General features: G+C 34.6%; 1 protein-coding gene across 8 annotated transcripts in view; it reads left to right on the top strand.

Moving 5' to 3' along the window:
• The window catches only part of stet (rhomboid serine protease stem cell tumor), a 159336-nt gene that overhangs the window by 95058 nt on the left and 42568 nt on the right, over positions 1 to 21710 (top strand). Inside the window, exon 1 of one of the 8 annotated variants that reach the window (XM_074139669.1) lies at positions 14430 to 14610. The exons of the other annotated variants lie outside the window; for them this stretch is intronic. Coding sequence (XP_073995770.1) covers positions 14497 to 14610 — 114 coding nt within the window. The 5' untranslated portion in view covers positions 14430 to 14496. Of the gene's footprint in view, positions 1 to 14429; positions 14611 to 21710 lie in introns of those variants that run through there. 8 annotated transcript variants of the gene reach the window in all.

Here is a 21710-nt window from a genome sequence, read left to right as displayed (position 1 = left end):
GGAGAATGGTTTTTTAATTGCAACAATGTCTGCTGAACCGAGACAATCTTCCATTTAAATGAGTTCTATCTGTGTTTTCAACAGTTTTAATTGGTGAAAGTGAACCATGTATTCATAATTAGGTAGTCTAGTTATATGATTATGCGAAATATACAATCATTATACATACATAATTATTGTTATTATGCAGGTAATATTAAATAACATACATAAAAAATCTAAGTATTGCACCGACTTTCATTTAAAGCATTTCCCTACCACAAATTAAATCTTTTTTAATTCGTAATTTTTATTGGACGAATGTTAGACGTCCGAAGCTGTATATTCGTTTCCGAAATTGAATTTTTCAAGGGAAATCCATATTTTGGAATCCCAGAAAAGTGGAAAATTTATCTGCTGTGAACCCTCACACAACTTACTCTTAATAATTGTCTCCAACTTCTTACTTCTTTCTTTGCCTCAAGCTGCCTCGAATATTAGAATCAAATCTTAAAAAAAGTGAAGTAAAATAATGGCTACTTTTCCATGGCATGCTTTACGTCCAGCTGCCTGAATTAGGTGTCGCGAAAACGTAGGCGGATAGGAAACATGCTTTACTATAATGTTCTCACATTAACCACTAAATAAATTCCAAGGCCTAGGACCGGAAATCGAACCCACAATTTTTCTTAGCTTTGTGAGATTCATTGGTCCCAAAAGAAAGGCAGATTATTGCGAGATTTCAGTTATAATTTTTGGCCAAGATTTCGACCTAGGGACTTAGATCATCTTCAGGGCTTTGCTAGTTGGCAATTACAATATGTTTGTATCTACTACATCTCAGTATTATTATTGTTACTTATAGCGCCATCGCGCTGATTGTAGTACAAATGAACGAAAATATACTGCTCTAATTTCTGAATCATGCACGATTCTGCACCATCCTTAGCTTTTACTGTTTATGTATGAAAGCTTAGTTATCGAATATTAAAAATAAGGACGAATTTTCATTTGTTTCTACGATGTATTACTACATTCAATTAATACCTTAAAAAAACATAGTAGTTGTAAAGGTTTCATGCGTCATACCCAAAAATTAGACCCTAATTTTCTTTAAAAAAATAAACTAAGTGCTATAAAAAATAATTTACATTTTATAAAAGTCTTGAACTCGAAAGATTCACATAAGCAGTGAAAAAAAAAAGGGAAGATACTGTTACCATTTACAATTTTCTGTTCTTTTAAATAGTAAGTAATCAAATAGCCGATGGTGGGGCGAGTGACCAAAACTCTAATGACTAGTTACCTGCATGGTAACCTTACATCAAACCTAGCACTTAATGTAACCTAATCAAAGGTTTAAGAGCAGCAGTCAACAAAGTAAGGGAAACCTGTCACCTATTAACTGCTAGGAATTTATTCAAATTAGGAGACATAGTTTTATATACATATAAGAAACAAACACGTACGTACAAGCGCACGCATGGAAATAAATCTGGAGGACTGGTAATTTATTGTAAAATTACTCCCAAGGAGTTTGTAGGTTGAACTATTTTTTAAAATGTTATGAGGGATCCTTAGAATAGACACGGGAGGTGCTTATCTTTTCGGAAATGCACTGCCGGCCTTCGACCATTCTCGTTTTACAGACAGTACTGTCGAACACAGGACTGTGAGTAGATCGTAGAAGAACGGAATAAATCTAATGGCTGGAATCTAGCTGGGCTGGAGTCAGGGATCGCCGCGATGAAGTCCAGCACGCTAACAATTTAAGGAAATCCTTTCCCTTCCAGAAATTATTACTGTAATTAAAGTAAACTAGGAGAAAGTTATGTGCCATTTTTCTTTTTTGCAAAATTAACTTCGGTAAGAAGCACTTCGAACTCTAAAGATTGTTAACTCCCGGAACTTCCCCTATTATACATACATACTAATTATGTATATGTACACAACTATTTATGTACTAACTTTCAGTAACAAGTGACCAAATTGTGGCCTTATTAGTGGTCAGTTGTGCAAATAGACCGAAACGTCTACCCATTTTTTTTTTTTTTTTTATAGAATATACATAACTGTAAAACTGTTGATGACAAAGTTGCATTATTTATAGACGTAGAGAAATAGATTCTCTAATGGATGGAACTTACGATTGCGGTTTGCCATTAAATGATTGAATCTGTATAAAAAAAGTACAACCTTGTTTTTAGAAATTCTTGGCTTCCTTGGTTTTATATGCATCATGGAATTTTAAATTTTACTTTTTCAGTTATTGAGTTCAAAATTTGATGGAAAAATGTGCGACCGGAAATCGCTTTGCGAGGTAGAACAGTAAATTGCGATTGATTAGGAGTAATTCATAGTTTCTGAGAGATAAAATGCACCCTTTTTTTATCTTACAATTTTTTTGAAAATATTTTCCAGATATTAAACGTGATGAACGAGTTACGGTTAGAAACCCTTTCAGAGTGAAAGAAGGAACATCTAGATTCAGATGTTATTCAAAATTATGAACTCTCAAATCAACATGATCGCAATACCTTCTCTTTCTAGTAGAGTAAGAGCAAGTAAATAAATAAATAAAATACATTTTATCTCATTGTATCCTCCAGTAAATACTGTGGGAATTGGTCAAGGGCATTTGCTAAACCGTTAAACGGATGTTATCTTGGGCGTGATTACTTCAGCTATCTTAACTTTTTAATAATTATTGTGATTTTTTGCATTTTAAAATAGTCCGGTAATAAGAACGTTTCATTTCTGAATTCTGATCACTTAAATATGCCACAGATTGTACCAATAGAAATGCTGACATTCAATTCTTAGGAATCGTTTCTAAGTTCGAAAAAAAAAACTGAAATCATGGTTCGTAACTGCCCATCATACATTTTAGGATATTGTGGTGCTGGGTTCGATTCCTGGTTTAGGAATTGGATTTTATTAGTGGTTAATATGAGAAGTTTATAGTACAGAAGGCTAGTCGCCTTCGTGCACTACTCCGGCTCAAAAAATAGGCTTTACTTTACATTTTAAGAGACTTCGTGGCAGCTGGATTCTTTTTAAGCTAATCTTAAACCAGATACTACTCTTACTCATCACTGCGCAAGTTTAATGTTTAAATTGTGAGATGGTATGTTGCTTTATGTATTACAAGTCTCCTTGGACTCTGCAACTAGCTATAGATAGGTATGCCACTGCAAAAGACTTCCGTTCTAGCGATTGTTCACCAAACTTGAAGGTTTAGCCAATGCCCGGGCATTAAATAGGTGGTTAAACCGTACAATTCTCTATAAAGCCACTTTAGAGAGAAGCCAAACCATACTAAACAAAACAAAAAAAGAAGAAGAGATGGAGAGGAAGACGTCAACAATACCGGAACTCTGGAAACGTCAATCTACCACACAATAGAAAACTAAAAAGGAAGCTTTGTGTCGGCAACTGGTCTGATAATTTTTTGCCTTAATTTTTTTGTTGTATACATACTTTGCTGGTAAAATAGGAAACACCTAAGAATGGAACAAAATGGTAACACATGCACCCTGTAGGTATCCGGTATAGGATATGAGGAATGGTGAAGACGATGCGATGTTAGAAAGAGCATATGGTCAGAGAAGATTACGTCGGCAACAGCCGCATAAGAGTGTTTAAGGGGCACACGCCGTGCAGTGGAGTCTGGAGAAGGTATTTAAGTGGGAGATGAGAGACAGCAATCACGTGCTGCTGCTGCCACCTTGCTAACCAACTTTTGGAATATACTGTATAGAGAAGGTTTAGGTAAAACTATATTAGGGTGGAACTAGGAGAGGAACATATGCGAGGGCATTAGGGAACATAATAGCAGAAAAAGAGATACCGTTTCTCCTTATTTGCTGGCAAACGACAGAAGGGCCGTAGCAGAGCCGAGCCCTTTCTGGAAATATTATTTATAATCAAGTAAATCTGGGAGCAAACAGGCGTACATCTTTCATTTACTTTGGAATGGTAGTGTCTTAAATTATGAGAAAAATTTTGAAATTATTTCTGTAGAACAGTTTTTACCTCCGACAGTAGATTCAATTCTAACATGGCATTCCCTCAATGATTTAAACCGGAGACGGTACCCGGAGGAAACGAAGGGAGCGAGTTTTCATCCCCAAACTGGATGGAACAAAGAATATTATCAGAATTAGAAAGAACAAAGTATTTTTTGTGTTCTGAACCTAACCTGCAATCAATCAGACATTTGGACTACACAAAGAAGACAGTGATTCTACAGAGAATCATCTTAGCTTAGATTCTGAGGGTGATTGATGGACAAAGAGCCTAAACTACAGATACCTAGATGGACTATTGTGGCACCCACTAGATTAGAGCATCCTCTCCAGAAGTGTCTTATTTAATTAAACGTACTCCGGGCATCAACCATCGCACTGATTACTTTTTGTCAACTTTCTGGCAGAATCTAAGATGTTTATGTGTTTTCTTAGTCTACAGAGACTCGTCGTGAGATTTATAATCGTTCGAATTGCCAACTGGTTTTAGTCGAAAGTGTAAATTTGGGCGTACAGTACGTAATAAATTATTTTCGTCTGCCTCTATCCTGGCATTTTGTTTTTAATAGTCATTATTAAAATAATCACTATTATTAATTATAATGAAGTATTAAGGTAGTAATTCTATTAGTTATTTTCCATGAAAACATCATTTCGAAAATTTGAACTTTTCCACTTTCAACAGTTCAAGAAAGTGATGAAGTTAATGAATGCTTGCGGAGATTTCTCAGTTTTCTTATTTGTTTATTTGTATTTATCTTCGTATCATGCGCAAAAGTAGATAGCAGCTGGGGGGCAAAAAAAGAAGTAAAAGAGGCTTAATAATACCGACAAAGAAAGCTCTATTTTTTTAACTCTATTTTTATTTATTTATTTTTTTTTTATGGCTAAAGATTAAGAAATCATTGGGAATCATGAATAAACTGGTCTGTTGTCTAGAGATTTTATACCGCTTTGATATTGCGCTTACCGAAAAAGTAATGAGCCAGATATTGCAATATTTAATACCAGGAAAATTGGTGAAAAGATGAAGAATAGCACTCGTTTTGGTTTGTAATTTTTTTTTTTTGTCATGAAAATCGGTTCTAAGTTTGGGGGGAGGCCTTCTGAAGCATCTGACGACTCTGCGTACTTTTATATTATAAAATGGGGTTTAATAACTTGGATAAATTTTGAGTTTACGGAGAAAATTCGGAGAAGTTTCCGGAAAGTTCTTCGATTACTGAATGGATTTTCCACTTTTTCTGAGATTTTTTTCCTACTGAAGTGCTTGAATCACATTCTCATTCCTGTTTTTACTACATACTAGCATATTTACTTACAACAAGGGACATAAACAGGCTGCCAATGGTGGGGGATGTGTGTTACTGACAGAGTATGCGAAGTCTTTTTATTAGTTTACTATACAATGAGCTATACATAAATGGCCATACCACACCAGCTGATATGTGTAGCATATGGTCTACGTATACGCTTACCTAGTATCAGGTAAATATAATGTGCGTGAGAGAGAGGGCATGGCAAAGAAGTGAGAAAAGAAATCGAAAACCTTTACATCTTCACCGAACGTTTCTGCGTCTAAATAAAAGTTTGTACTTGAAAAAAGTATTTCTATCTTAGTTTACTTAGGTATTGTATTTTGGTGGCAACATTGTGTACGGTGCTAGCCTTGTGTGAGTGTTTTGGGGCGTACGTCAGTGAACTTGTGCCTGTAGAAGAAGGTGGGCAAGGTTAAAAGAGAAAAGAGATCCAGAGTACATGGTTTAGAAAAAGAACTGTGAAATAGAAAGGTCACTCGGAATATTTATTGGTTTTACGTGAGTAACGTGCAATTGCCTAGATTATTGTCTCATTTATTTGTGTCTTTTTTTTTCTACCCTTATTTTCTGTTGTAAGCAAACATTTAAGAAGCAGCAAATAAAAGAGGAAACTGGTGTGAACACTTACGCGACTTCCTCTTACTAAAATGCTTCAGGTTCTTACTAACGTAATATTTCTAACATCGCAACGACCAATCCTGTGGTACTTGTCAACAGGCTATTTCACTGAGCCACTTCTTGACTAGGGTACTGATTGGAGACATCTCAGCCAGAGCTGGAACTCCCTAGAATGGTGGGCTTGTAGATTTTGAACTGTTAAGGGTAAAGAAGTAGACAGGAAACAATATTAGAGTGAGTTTGGATGATTTTCTTTGATAAGGAGCGAGTCTGTTTCCGAAGGCTACTCAGCCAAAGAGGTTTGCTGTACTGCATGCTGATGGTTACATCCGTTTGGATTTTTTTTTTTTTTGGAAACGGAAATGGAATAATTTTTTGTAGAAACAAATGGCGGTTGATTCCACGAAAAAGAATGCGGTTGGAAACTGAATAGATTCCACTGATTATTCGGCTAAGGACTGTGGATTGAATGGGGTTTAATATTGAAGGATTCGGTGGAGTCCCAAACGTACTGTCCTAGTGGATTTAGATCCAAAAAGTCCCCCTGAGTTGTCCTCAATGTGTACTTGGTTCATTTTTATTAAATTTAAAACTACACATTACATCAAAATGAAATTTCTCAAAATTTTTACCATTTAGATGCCCTAAATAAATGTTTCTATAATAAATTTAATGAAGTACTAGATTTATAGATCTAGGTGTAGTTTATGGTATAAAAGAAAATCGTTAGAGACTTTTTCGAAGAAATCTCGAATAATGAGAAACCTCATTACGTGTAGTGTGGTACTTCCGGATGTGAGGTTTTCCTCGCTAAGTGGGCGACAGATTGTGAAAGAGAGCTTCCGATGATTTTCTTTCTTTTGAGCTCGCACACAACTGTTTTATACTTTCTCAGCAAGGAATTTAAATTCTTAAATCGGGACATTCATGCCGTAACCGGAACCAGTGTTGTGAGAGAGAGATAATGGCGGAAGACAGTTCCGAAGTGGCTGTGAGATTGTTTTACAACCAAAATAACTAATTATTATTTCACAACTTATTTAATGAGGGCAGCACGTAAGCGTGTCTGTATAAAATTGAGTACACATGTTCCAGAGGCGCTAAAAGGAAGGAACCCATCTTTGAAGGGCTTTAATGAAGCATTACTACTTATGTTAACTTATTATGGCAGTGGGGGACAAATAATGGAAAAAATTGGGAGTCGAAGAAAGAACCTTAACCCTAATTAAACATCTTACCCCTACAAAGTTAAATGGTAAAGGGTTTCTCCGCTATGATCTATGGTGATAATGGTACAGACTGTTTTAAAACTGTCCGGTAGGACAGTTGTATAAGGGTTGATCATCAAAAACTGCAGGAAAAAGCGTAACGTTGAAAAACATCCAACTTTGACAATTTTTTTCTCTTTTTCTATAAAAGATAAAATTCCCAAATTTTCTTTAAATTATAGGGCAAGTCCTCCTTTATAACTGTAATTTTTTTGTCAAGACCCAGATTTAATATATTAAGAGAAAAAAGTTACTGAAAATGAGCAAAAACGGCATTTTCAAAAATTGGTCTTGTTCTTGTTGTTGTTCTTCTTGTTGTTACCTTTTTTGTAAACAACGTAGCGCCTAAACGCGTGAACCGATTTTCATGAATAAGGTGTCATTCGTTTCGGAATTTTATGTAGATGTGCCTTTTGGGGGTCTCGACGCTGTACATCAAATGGGGGAGGAGTTAGCCCCATATATGTGAGGCCCCTTCTCAAAATTATTATTACTAATAACTCTGAAAATGTTAACCCGATTTTAATAAAATTTGGCAGGATGAAAGGTTTAGGGCACTCCTACGTAACATTTAAACGACGTTCTGCTCTTACCCTTATTAGGGGGAAGTATGGTAATCGTTTCAAATTATCGAAACGTGAACCGATTTTCATGAATAAAGTGTCATTCGAATCGAAATTTTGTACAGATTTGCACTTTAAAAGTCTCGTCGCTATGACTCATAAGGAGGGGAGTTTGCCCCACCCAAGTAAGGCCTTTTCTAATACTATTATTACCAATATTTCTATTACGCTTAGTTCGATTTGGATAAAATTTACCACGAAGAAGTGGTTAAAGCTCCTCTACGTGGCTGTGAAGTGCCACCATGCTCTTACACCTACTAAGAGGAAGTACTGCAATCGTTAAAATTATCAATGAGTGAACCTATTTACATCAATGAATTCGATTCAAAATATTTGCCTTTTAGGGAGAAGTACTGTAATCGCAGTTTATTTTTCTTACTCCTCTTAAAAGGAAGTACTGAAATCGCTTTTTAATTTTGCTATTTACGTACAAATATCTTCCTATTTTATTCAAAACGCTTTCTCTAAAAAATTGTTATTGAGGATGGTTTGGGGGACCGCAACTATAATCATTCTTTAAAAAGATCGCTCCAGTGGTAGTTACGGTTCGGACTTAACACCTTTTTAGGTTATAATGGTAGAATTTATTATTCCAAATTTTAATAAAATCTGTAAAGCAGATATGTAACTTTGCAAAACAGACAAAAAGGAAAATCTATCCAAAAAGTCCAAAAATCTCCTTAACAAAAACTTACAGTTTAAAATGTTAAGTATAAGGGTTGATTAAACGCCAAAAGGTACACAAATCAGCAAGTACCCAACATTTCATTAATACTTCATTAATATTTAAGTAATTTTACTGCATTAAATTTCATTTATTTTTTTGAATTTATTAGAGGTCACAGACCCTTATGCTGGCCAGTTCATTCATAATTTTTTTTTTTATTGATTTAAATCGCGTCAACATCTGAGGTTATTGGCGCCCGGAGTTTTTTTCAGTGCACTGCCGGCCTCCAGACAGTGTTCTCTCGTTACAGACAACACTGTCCATCACCGGCCAGTGAGCTGTAAGAAGCTCTTAGGAAGAGAAAATCTAAGGGTCAGCAGCTGGATTCGAACCCGGAACCTCCACGCGGGAATCCAATACGCTAACCGCATAGCTAATCCCTTCCCTTAGTTCATTCATAATATTTTATTTTTTGTTATAATTATGATAAAATGTATATTATGTCTTCGTAATTAAATAGGTACTTTATTATAGCTTTATTCCAAATTATTCTTCTGATTTATCTTTATTAGGCCCTTTATTCTGAGTAGTCACATATACATGCATGTTAAAATAGAAAAAGACAAAGTTAGAGTCGGCTACTGTTTAAATTTGAATCACGGATTTAAAACAATATTTCAGTCTAGAATTCTTCTTACCGAAGTATTTGTGAGTACAAATAACGCATAGGTAATATCCAGTAAATTATTCAACAATAATTATTCATTTCTCAATTGTAATTTAATGTAGTCCCTCTAATTTTACTTATAGTAGGTAAAATACTGGTATAATTAGCTGTCATAAAAATATGCATATCTTATATTCCAAATATATAACACTGCGGTAAGAATACCTAGATTGAGAATTGAAGAAAACTATATTATTTGCGATAAAGCCAGATTAATTATTACCTATTATTAAAAACGCTTGACTACTAAATAAAGTAACAATTGCTTTAATCGAATTACGAACTTAAACCGAAGATTTTTATTTAAAAATAAAAATAAATAAATAAAATAAACAAAATCATTGATGAATGTTGGTGCAAGCATTTTTGAAAAAAGTTTTTGAATTTTTTAACCTCATATTTTTTTTTATAAAGTTTTTTTTTTTAACCTGTGATTAATAGTTTGTTGATTAGATATTACAGTCAATCTAAGAAATAGTGTTCTATTTGAACAAATATTTTGTAGACGAAAATGGCCAGCATAAGGGTCTGTGACCTCTAATAAATTCAAAAAAATAAATGAAATTTAATGCAGTAAAATTACTTAAATATTAATGAAGTATTAATGAAATGTTGGGTACTTGCTGATTTGTGTACCTTTTGGCGTTTAATCAACCCTTATACTTAACATTTTAAACTGTAAGTTTTTGTTAAGTCTGTATATACGATATACACCCCCCACTATTAGATAAGACCATGTTGATCTAGTAATCTTTTGTATATATCTTATACTACCTATGATTGTATCTATAATTTAATTGCTTTTTTGTGTGGTGTGTGTGAGATTGTTTATTTATGTTTAGAACTTCTTTGTAATCTGAGAATGGTTGAATCTTACGGTTAGATTCAGGAGGACCTTAAAGTAATTTGGGGATTTGGGGAGATTTAGCTCAATATTGGGCCACAGAACTTCTATCCCAGTTTCCCGTATTAGATTGTAGATTGTATTAGAAGGGCAGTTCCACCGAAAAGGGGAAGGAACGCTGGCAATCCCCAAAATACCCATTGTTCCCCTCCCACTCCTCATCTCATAAGAGATACCGGGGCTTTTTAAACAACAAATCCGGCCAAAGGTTGCCAGATGCCATTACAATAAACTGATAAAGTATCGACAGGACGCATGGCGACTCTATCGCCCAGTGCATATTCCCTTATTAACCAGGCAAGGAAAGTATTCCCTTTCCTTATCTCTTATTGATGGATGGATGTTTTGGGGGGAGGCTGCACCGACTTCTGGACCATTCGCATCTTTTATAATTTTGTACTCTTGGTCAAGTAGGGTTAATGGGGTTTTATGTTCCCTCTAAAATGTATTTTGCAGTTTTATATTATAACCTTAGTTTTAGTTTTATATATTTAAAATTTTGGGGGAATTAGAATCTTGAATATTGTAGTAAAAGGAAGCAGTGTAAGATTAGCAAGAAGCGGAAGTTGTTTTTTTTTTTAGCAGGTTCGGTAGCATATCTATTTTTGCCTACCCTTAGGGTATCGTTACTAAGGGAATTTCCTTACTATATTTCTTTCAATCGATGCTTCTTCTCTTTTTTGTTGCCTCAAGATTTTCCCATGGTGATTTTTAGCTTTATCTTTGAAAGAATTTCTCGAAGTATGCCATAGTGACGATATTGCCTGGCCACGCCTCAAACAATTCTCACACAACAGTACTGTTGTTGTTAATACTGTTTACAAAAAAAAAAACAAACCTAGTTGTAGATTTAAACTAAAAGCTAACCACTGTACAAAGCACCTACACAAACCTTGATAGTAACTCTGTATACAGACAATACGATCCTCATTTTCTTATCTATTGTTTGTGTATTTCTGCTCGTTATCGTACGTGAACTCTCTTCGACGATGCTAACACCATTTATTGTGAAAAAGGTAACATATGTCCTGTATGTAGTAAAATAGGTGGTTCTATTATATTGTTGCCCTTAGTAACTGAGATAACACAGGTGGACTGACATCTCCTTTGCCTTTCTGTTATCTCTTTGTTACTACGTCACTGATTATTACTTTTAATTATTGTTGCGAGCATAGAGGTTTAGACGGCAACCATTTTTTTGTTTTTCTTTTATAAAAAAGTGAATAATTTAGTTGGAAAATATTCTTTTAGTTTCATTCCTCGAATAAAGGTATCGCGTTTTTTTTTGTATTTTGTTTTACGGGAAATACATTTCTTAAGATACTCTAGAAACCTAAAAAAAGAAGATGAAGAACTTCAGAGCACAGTGTGTTTGCAAGTTTTAAAGAGTTAAGTCTGGAGAATCTAAAATTATTAGTGGAAAGGTGCAGCTTGATGTTAATGTTTTATCGTCTCTTATTCTATTGATGTAAAGAGAAGGGCATTATTGTAAAAGTGCAGATTATCAATATCGAGTAATCAAAGGAAATATCCGTATTGAGGTTTCCTGAGTACGAAAAAGTGGTTTGCACAACTCTTTATCTCTCTCTCTCGCTTCCTCAATCTACACTTCCGGTGAAAACTTGATATATAAATTTGAGACACTCGTAATCCTACTTATTGCGGAACTGTAAATTGGGAGAAAAACTTTTTTTATATTTCCGGTGAAATTATAAAATAAAAAATCAGCTCGCTCACCAATACCTTTTATTATTAATAGAGTAAGATAAAGTAAAATAAAAAAAGTAATTGTAATTTACATTGTACATCCTGCAATTATTGCATTTACGTAAATGTAATTTTTGCAGCATTACTTTTAATATTAAAACAAGAATTAGAAATAAACTTGAATTGCCATAAAAATTAAGAGAGGTGTTTAGTGAATGTAATAACCAAAGAGATAAATCGGTGCTGAAGTAGTGAGTGTTGGACACCTGTATTTAGTGATCAGTGTGTTTGTGTATGAGGGATCTGTGTATGATGACGTGCTTTCTGAATGAGTAGAACGGAAGACTGAACGGATGTGGCCTGCAGGAAGTGTACACTCGTTTCCGCTACCTTCTCTTCTCCCTCCATCAAACAGCCACTTACATATTGTTCTCACTCAATCTAGTACTAGCTGCTAGCTAGCTAGCTGGCTGTTAGGTGAATTATGGAGTACAGTAGTACTATCTTAACAAACTAGTTATGTACTTTATTTTTTTGGAGTCTTTTTTTAAATTCTTATCTACTTCTTCTATTAGACGATTGTTAATTTCTCTTACATTTAAGAAGGAAGTGTTGCAATGGTGCTTTTTGACCTGCCTCCGGAAACATACATACATCTCGAAGTCCGGAGAGTTTGAAAAAGTTGTCTCTACTAAGTCTTTCTGGACGCGCTCACTTTTTGATCTACAACCCCAGCATAAGAAGCAGTGCATGAAATCTTAATTTACGTTTACGATTTGCGAATCGAGATCTTTAAATATGAAGAAACTTTAAATATGCATGCCCTTAAAACGTGATGACCCCCTTTGTACGCTTGCGCCATATTTAATATTGTTTTATATTTCATAGTCTTTTCAAGGTGATTTTTTTTTTTGTATATTTTCATTTATTCATAATAACAGGAAGTCTGGTTTTCATGTAAATTTTCCAATTTTGAATTTTCTCTGGAGGAAAAAACACGTTTTTAAAGTCCCCTCAAAACGATAGATTGTTATCACAATCTTATTAACCTCACATCCGTTTTGTAAGAAGCCTATACATATATTTTGGTAGGTGGGTTGATTTTACTATTGACAAAAATGTTAATAGTAGGATAGAATAGTTAATGATTTGACGGCAGTATTACCAATGCTATCGATTGATAGAAATCTATTGACCGGTTAATAGTCAGTTAATAAATTAGATCACATTCGATCTAAAAGCGAATGAGTGTCCAACGTAATAATGGCGGATGTAAACTACATGAATGCAGGCATTATACAAAATTTAGTTTTTGGTTAACTTTTTTTTAAAATTGGAATGTTTACGGAGGGGGGAGTCTTTTTTTTTTAAAGTTAGGAACTAATAGAATGGAAAAGGAGAATATTTCTGATCCCTACGGGACGTAGGGCAACCCTAGCCCATACCAGAACTCTTGGTTCGTATAAATACGATAATTTTTGAAATATCTGTCCTTACTTTGTCAAATGTGCACAGTTGAGGTTATTTATTTTTTATTTTGGTTTATTATATCAGATAAAAGATTTTTTCAGCACGAAAATGTGTTTTTAAAGAAAAAAAGATAAAATGAAACAACTTTTTTTTCAAAACATCTTGAAGCAAAATATTTACTTAAATTTGTGGCAAATTGGCACTTTCGGTACTTTGAAAGTAAATAAATAGAATGTAACTAATTTTATACTTTATCAAAAAAGGGATACCGACCAGATGTTTAGATAAACAGAGTGCTGGAATATTTACCTTTAACTCATTGTATTTTGTAATATTTTATTTATTTTATATTTTGTTCATTTTTTTACTGTTTAAAAATTAAATTATGCAATATAATAAAAAAATTCAGTTTTGAATCTATAGTTTCTCGTCGCAATATTACGTAATTAAACTTCACGAGTAAAATTTACTCGCCTGAATTTCTCTAATTTAAATATTTACCGAGAATAATGCATTATTTAACCAAAGTGGTAGATAGTTCAATGGAAGTGTCCAAAACCCTTTAGGAATTCAACCCTTAATTAATGTAGTTCTAGTAGCAAAAAAGCTCTCCAAGGTTCGAAGTTTTCCTTGAGACGTTTTTGCGATTTGAGTACTGTTCATCTTTGGTTTTGAAGACTGGTTTAAAGGTGAGGAGAAATTCATTCCAAATTCAGCCCTATTTTATTTTCTTTGCTGAGCAAAGGGACTAGGGACTAGGTCATCTTCAGGGCTTATACTAATAGTTATGGTATTGTGTGTGACCTTTTAATAAGCTCTGAAATTGACGTAGCCCTTAATAAAAGAATTTTTGCTGGATTTGGCAACAATTTCTGATCTCTTATAAATATATTTTTTTTTTTTCTGCCAATAAATTTATTCTTCATACATTTTACATGTAGAATATAAATAATAAAATGGAATAATAGAAGAAAATACATACACTTAAAAAAAATGCTAAAAAGCCAGAATTTTAGCTCGTCTCTATTCGATAATAATCGTGAACGGTCGGCCGGCGCTGGTCATGTAAAGTTCCCTCCCTGCAAGATATTACCCCGCCGGCGGCTTTCACTTCACAAAATCCCCCTTAAACCAGGTTGTGTTTATGTTTTTTAGTTAGTATAACTTTGGCTGTTGAACGGTGTGGATGGTAGTGTTAACGCGAGCGTTGGCCGTTTCCATTTCACGTACGTTGACGTATTCACGTAACTTAACCAGAGTGTTGAATAAACACAATAAACATTTGGATTACTTGAAATGTGTAAGTTTAGTTTACGAACTTTATTATTTTTTTAAATAAATATTTTAATAAAGTTTTCTAATAGAGCATCAAACTTAGCTATTTTTTTTTATTTATTTATCTAACGACAAATTTATTTTGACGTTTTGGCAATGTTTAAAATGAGTCATTTCTATTTTTACTGTTATTTTTTTATCTGTCAATTGTTTGACAGGTTAGAAGATTTTTTGTCGTTTTCTAAGAGAAAATTTGCGTCATTTTGTTGTTAGTTAATCTCAAATTGATGGTGGAAGATTTTTTTTAAAAAATTAAACTTAAAGAATAATTAAAAATTATAACCTTTAACTCGTAAACATAACATTAGTCTTAATAGTTTTTGAACTTAGATTGATAGTTCTAAATTGTTTCTCAAATTTAAAAAGCTTTTTTTAACTTGGATGTAATTTTCATAATTTAAATTAACACTTTATTTAAAAGTTAATTAAGTAAACAATTAATTAAACATTACTTTTTAATTATAGAATTTGAATTTGGGAAATTGTTTGTGCTATAAATTTGCTCATTTTGTTTTGTTTTGCGTGCTTGCGTTTACGATTTTCTGAAAGTTATGAATATTTCCGCCCAAATTGAAACAATCTTAGAGGAAAACTATTCATGATTTCCCCAAAGGTTTTCTGATGTACATGCTCCGAAATTCTCACATGTCCTTGTTATTTTTCACCGATAAAAGTTAAGTTCAAAATAGTTGGGTTTGAGCTGATTTTCTTTATTCAGTTAAGAGTAATTAAGAAACCCTAACAGTTCAGTGTGAAAATGCCAAAGCAATCGGAAAAATCAGATTTATTTATTTTTTTCGGATATTGAGAAATGCCCGTTGAATGGTTCGCAACAAGACAATCAAACCAATCACCTTTTTTTTCCCTCAGGAATTTTGAAGTTCCTGCAGATTCCCCAGCCTAATCTTCACGATCATACAACAATGAGTTTCTTACATTTACAAAGCCAGAATGAGTTCCTCATAATGTCACCTATGTGCTTCGGATTCATACATTCTTCTACAAACCGTAGAACACCCGTTAGGAAACTATTATGTATTTTTGGGACGAAGAGGTTTTTGGCTTTTGTAGGCCCGTTTTTTGTGCTCATCATTATGATGGCTTCCAATCTGTTTTTTAATAATTTGATTAATTGAGCATTCTACGTAAAAAGCTGTTCTTAATTTCGAGAATGAGGGAAGGAATTAGCTCTGTGGTTGAGTTCACTCAAGATCCATGTTCGAATCCAGCTGCCGGTGCTTAGATTTTCTCTTCCTAGAAGCTTTTTATAGCTCATGAATCGGTGATGAAGAACGTCTTTAACGAAAGAACACGGTCCGGAGGCTGGCAGCGCATTGAAAAAGGCTATAGACGCAAATGGTCTCAGCTTTTGACGCACCCCAAATTAGAAAACAAAAATACTAAAACATTTTAATGGGAGAAAATTCAGGCCCTCAAAATACCTCTCTTAGGCGGCCTCGGTAGCACTCCTCGTCGAAATCTTCTTCTTCTTGTTTTCCCTTATACCAATTACGTTAGCTCAAGCTTCTTGATGGGAATTGGAACCTTACTAATCTAACTGCTGTCATGCCTGATACGGTGCCGTGCTATCCCATACACCTCCAAGTGCTTCTAGTTGTGTGTCTGGACGAAACTTTTATTTAGGATTGCTACAAAAATTTATGGAACAGTTAGCTTATAAAGGTAAAAAAGCGATAGGTAGCCAAAAGGTAAAGCTAGGTATAATCGAATGCTTCAATAAATTATCAAGTTTTTGAGATAAAAGGGACAACGGTTTAAGCTCAACTTAAATTAACTCGGACAGAAACAACAATACATTATACAGACATACATACACACACATATAAATATATATATATATATATAATACACACACACATTAAGTGGACCCTCCCTTTCCCCCCATTTCTATTGATCATACAATTACATAGTCGGCGAGGCAGGCCTGCATAAAACCCACCAGTTTCCATGGTAACCTAGTGGCGCCGAAGTCTTCCTTTACCCATGGGTGTTTTACCAATCCCCTCCTTCTTTACTGGTAATAGAAAATTGTCAACCTTTTGTACTAACTTTTGTTTTTCTTTTTATTTTGTTTCCATTTTTCTCGCTCAAATGATTGATTTTTCTCTTAAGGTTATTGACTTCAAAAAAAAAGGTCATTTACTTCATAAAAGATTGATTAGCACAATAGTCTTTTCTTGAATTCATTTAAAGTTATTTATCCGTTTCAATCTGTTGGAGAAGCTAAATAGTGGTTACTCTTGTGAAAAATTGGTTTGTATGTTTGTCGGATGGCCATTGATGGATCTCATTCGCTTTTCATGGAAGCTGGCCATCATCCAGCTGAGGGGAAGATTAAAACTTGAATTAATTGTATCAATAAGAGGGATGTGTTTAGTGTTCTGGACTTCCACGCGTAGATCCTGGATTTCTCTTTCAAGGAAATTACAATTTCTTGCCCGGTAATGGACAGAATTATCTGTAACGAGAGGTTAGCCGTGCAATTGGTCCATAATGAATATGCTTTAAATTACCAAAACAAAGGTTTTTAAATAAGTTACTCCATTTTTCATAAAAAGAAAATATATTCATATTCAATCATGAATTTAATCAGAAATTCCCGTAAGTGCTGGGAATACATTAATTTTAAAAATCCGGTTTATGCTGTTAATTTTGCTAAGAATTACGATTATGTGTCTCGCAAAGTGTGAATCATGGTGAATAGTTTGCAAGGTAACTCATGCTATCACAGCTGGTAATTCCCCTTCCTTCACGGACAGGTTCATACATGTCTTTTTTTGAGAATGAATCAGTTCTGTTTGAATTCATACGGACACAAATACACAGCACACATGCTATAGCTGTCATTGTCGCTCTCTCTGTTGGGCTACCCCTCCCTATACATCGTCATAGATTCTTTTTTTGCGAGTCTTGTTCATTCATGTGATTTTGATTCAATTTCATTTTATTTAATTTTTTTTCCGTGAATGACTTTTTACGTGATTATGTACTAAGGGAGGAAAAAGTTGTTTTTATGTATTATAACATACATTTTATTTAACCCCTTAATGCACAGTTTTTTTGAAAAAAACGCTATATTTTATATTTGATTAAGTAATTGTTAGAGCTTACAATCCCATGTAAATGATAAATATCTATAAAACGATTGCTTTTCTTTGCTTTCACATTATTTTCAATTCTCGATTATATTCGAGAGTGAAAAATTATAGTAGCATAAAGTGCAACGCCGCTCAAATTATCTCGAGTGTGCACAGTTTGGCCAGTTTAGCGCGCTCGAGTTAACTCGAGTGTGCACGTTAAGGGGTTAACAGTCTTCTATTAACGATGACTAAGAAGAAGTCAAAATTAGTAGAAGTGTGTTTGAAGGTCCCCTGAGTTCGAAGGAGTGGTTTATTTTTAAAAAAATTACTCTGAGCATGTTTGTCTGTATGTCGTTAGCATAATTTAAAACAAAAGCTCAAATTGATGCTAACCAAAAATAAATAAGCTATTGGTCAAAAATCAATCAACAAAGGAAGTGCCACCTAAAGTTAAACAAAAATATAATCACAACATTCTTTTCAAATAATCTTTGGACAGATGCCCCTTCATAATACGATACCACATTCCTATATCCGGTCATAGTTTAGAATGATACATTCTTCTCGTACAATAATAAGGAGTCTAATAGATAACGCCTCCGCTATAGCGGCGCTACATCTTACGTACATATTTACTAATCTATTATTAGCAAAATGACTATACTGGAGTAAGGTTAGCCCGATACATACAACACACTCATACACACACACATCTTAACTCTTCCAGTATATAGACGAATGTGTGATTCATCACAGAGTAATGTAGTTAACAGTCTCACTCCTAGATCTCTCTATCTCTTATTCAGAACTAAACTTGGGTCCTTTTATAAACCGACACTTGACTATTCTCTACCCTCTCGCATACGTGTGTCTATTTTGTGCTAGCAGCACCTAGCTTGGAATCATCTATTTTTTTTATTGTTAATTTCCTTCTTAGGTATTGCACTTGTTATTTCCGTTTTTTTTCTTTTTAAATAAAATAGTTCCGGCTTTCAAATGACGAGTCCTTTATAGCTAAATATTATTGCATTCTTTATTTAACAGAGGGGGATTCCCTCATTCACCGGAAATACATCATGGTACCATATTTGTTAGGTGATAAGGCATATTTTTAAGGTGGATTGATTTTTTTTCCGGTTCAAGTGTATTTCTACTTTCGCATACAACTGGTGAGGAAAGTTTCCTTTTTTTTTTATCAATTTTTTGATAAAATGTTTTAACCGGAAATGCTCCCAGTTTGAAGAAAATTTATCGGATAAACTCGGAAAATTGTAATAAATTTTGATACCAGATTAAATAAACTGTGCGGCAGAAAAATATAAAAAAAGGAAGTTTTATCCTTATATATATTTACAGATTAGTAATGCGATAATGGCCAGCAAAAAAAAAAGAGAGTAGATTTTTGTACAATATTACAGCGGTACATCTCATTTCTGGAAGAGAAATTACCAGAACCAGATCTGATAACGGCCGCCCAATTCAGAAAACTATCGACGATCTACTAGTTGTTAGAGATGCTTCTACATCTAGGACATCCATTACAATATAATAGAGCAATAGTTTTGTTACTATAAAGTAGAACAGTAAATTTGCCGAACCCCGTGAAATTATTCAAGGCGAAATATATATACACCATAATAATGGTAAATAAATCATTTTTCTATCTTTTTTTTATTCTACGTATTTCTTTAATATCTATCTCATCCGAGTATTGTAACTTCAATACAGAAATAATATGGTGTGAAACGTAGACTTTCTTCTTACTTGTTCACGATAACTCATCATGTCCATCCTGATATTGTGTGGGAATGCAAACTCAACGACCTGAACGTAGTTAGAACAATCATGGGGTACTAGGTGTAGAATTAGAAGGAACGGATCAAGAGGAGAATATTGAGTTGATTAAGATAAGCCCAAGGACGTTCTATAAGAATAGGTAGTTTTGGATTGGGAGTCTATAAGATGTCGAAGAGAATGTGAAGGAGGAATGATTACACTGGGGAGAGAGAGGGTTGGAGCCAAGCACCCTTTCACTTCCTAGGAATTCTTAGAGAGATACACTTGATGGTATCTTCCTGGGACCATTGGGGTAGTACAGATCTACGAGGGTCGTTTGAAAAGTCCGTGCAAAGTCAGAGAGATAGCACCACTGGCGCGTATCGAGGTTATGTTTAGTTAGTAGCATCTCTTGGAAGAACACACACCAATTTTCAGCCAGATCGATCTATTTCTTTGTGTTTGGCATTCGTTTGAATCGAGGAAGTCGAGTGATTTTCAAAAAATGGACGAAAAAGAATTTCGTGTGTTGATTAAACACTACTTTATGAAAGGCAAAACGCCTCAGGAGACTAAAGAGAAGCTTGATAAACATTATGGTGACTCTGCACCTTCGATTAGAACAGTTTATAAGTGGTTTCAAAATTTTCGGAGTGGCCATATGGACACAAGTGACGCTGAACGCTCTGGACGCCCTGTTGAGGTTACTACTCCAGAAATCATTGATAAAATCCATGATATGGTGATGGATGACAGAAGAGTGAAGGTGCGTGAGATTGCTAGTGCTGTGGGCATCTCGAATGAACGGGTACATAATATTTTGCATCAACATTTGGACATGACAAAGCTATCCGCAAGATGGGTGCCGCGATTGCTCACGCTTGACCAAAAACGAAATCGTGTGAAGAGTTGCAAGGACGGTTTGCAGCTGTTCCAGAAGAATCCGCAGGACTTTAAGCGTCGTTTCGTCACTGTGGATGAAACATGGATACATCACTACACTCCTGAGACCAAAGAACAATCTAAACAATGGGTTACCAAGGAGGAATCTGCGCCAAAAAAGGCGAAGATCGTTCCTTCGGTCGGAAAGATTATGGCGACTGTCTTTTGGGATTCGCAAGGAATAATCCTCATCGACTATCTGGAAAAGGGTAAAACTATTACAGGTGCATATTATTCATCGTTATTGGACCGTTTGAAAACCGAGCTGCAAGAAAAACGCCCACGATTGGCCCACAAAAAAGTCCTTTTCCATCACGACAACGCACCAGCTCACACCTCAGCAGTTGTGGTCGCAAAATTAATGGAAATAGGGTTCCAACTCGTTTCACATCCCCCCTATTCTCCAGACTTGGCTCCCTCGGACTACTATTTGTTCCCCAATATGAAGAAATGGCTGGCGGGAAAAAGATTTTATTCAAACGAGGAGGTGATTGCAGAAACGAATGGCTATTTTTCAGACTTGGACAAATCCTATTATTCGGAAGGGATCAACAAACTAGAGCAGCGTTGGACGAAGTGTATACCTAAAAGGAGACTATGTTGAAAAATAAAAAATTTTACCCCAAAAATCTAAGTAGTTTTTATTTTTGCACGGACTTTTCAATCAACCCTCGTACTTCATATCGGCTCCTGGATGATTTAAATTGCGGAGACATTTCCGGTGCCAGTTAGTCATTGTGCCGAAACTTTATTTACCAGGCTCTGCACTGTATTTTCTCGTGGACAAACTACACTGTCCATCGAGGATAGCGAGTGGGCTTCTTGAAGGAAGAGAAAATTTCAAGGATCGGCAGCTTGAACCTCCGGGATCTCCCATTAGGTATCCACTGAGCTAATCCTTTTTCTTAAAGTTTTATTATTGTTATTGGTTGAGATATTAGATTTAAAAAAGTGTAAATTTCTACATTGCAGATATGTAAAGCGCTAATAGATAAATTAACGTCAGGTATTTTGCTTTTTTTTATGTTTAGGTATTGTACGTATATCTAGTTAGAGATAGCATTTCGTAAAATGGTATTTAAAAATAATCCTATCCAAATTGTTGTAGGTATTTTTTTGTCCTTGACTTTTCTCATATAAGACCGCCGCGCCTTACCGATATTTCACTGTTTATAAAAACAGCACGGTCTGAGGATAATAAATTATCTATCAGAAAATGAGTTTAATGTTAACATTATATGATTTT

This window comes from Rhodnius prolixus, unplaced genomic scaffold (assembly GCF_049639745.1).
Source record: "Rhodnius prolixus isolate KJV_2025 unplaced genomic scaffold, Rpr scaffold_6, whole genome shotgun sequence".
Lineage (NCBI taxonomy): Eukaryota > Metazoa > Arthropoda > Insecta > Hemiptera > Reduviidae > Rhodnius > Rhodnius prolixus.
Note: the sequence above shows the minus strand (reverse complement) of the source record. Positions and strands in the feature narration are given on the sequence as shown.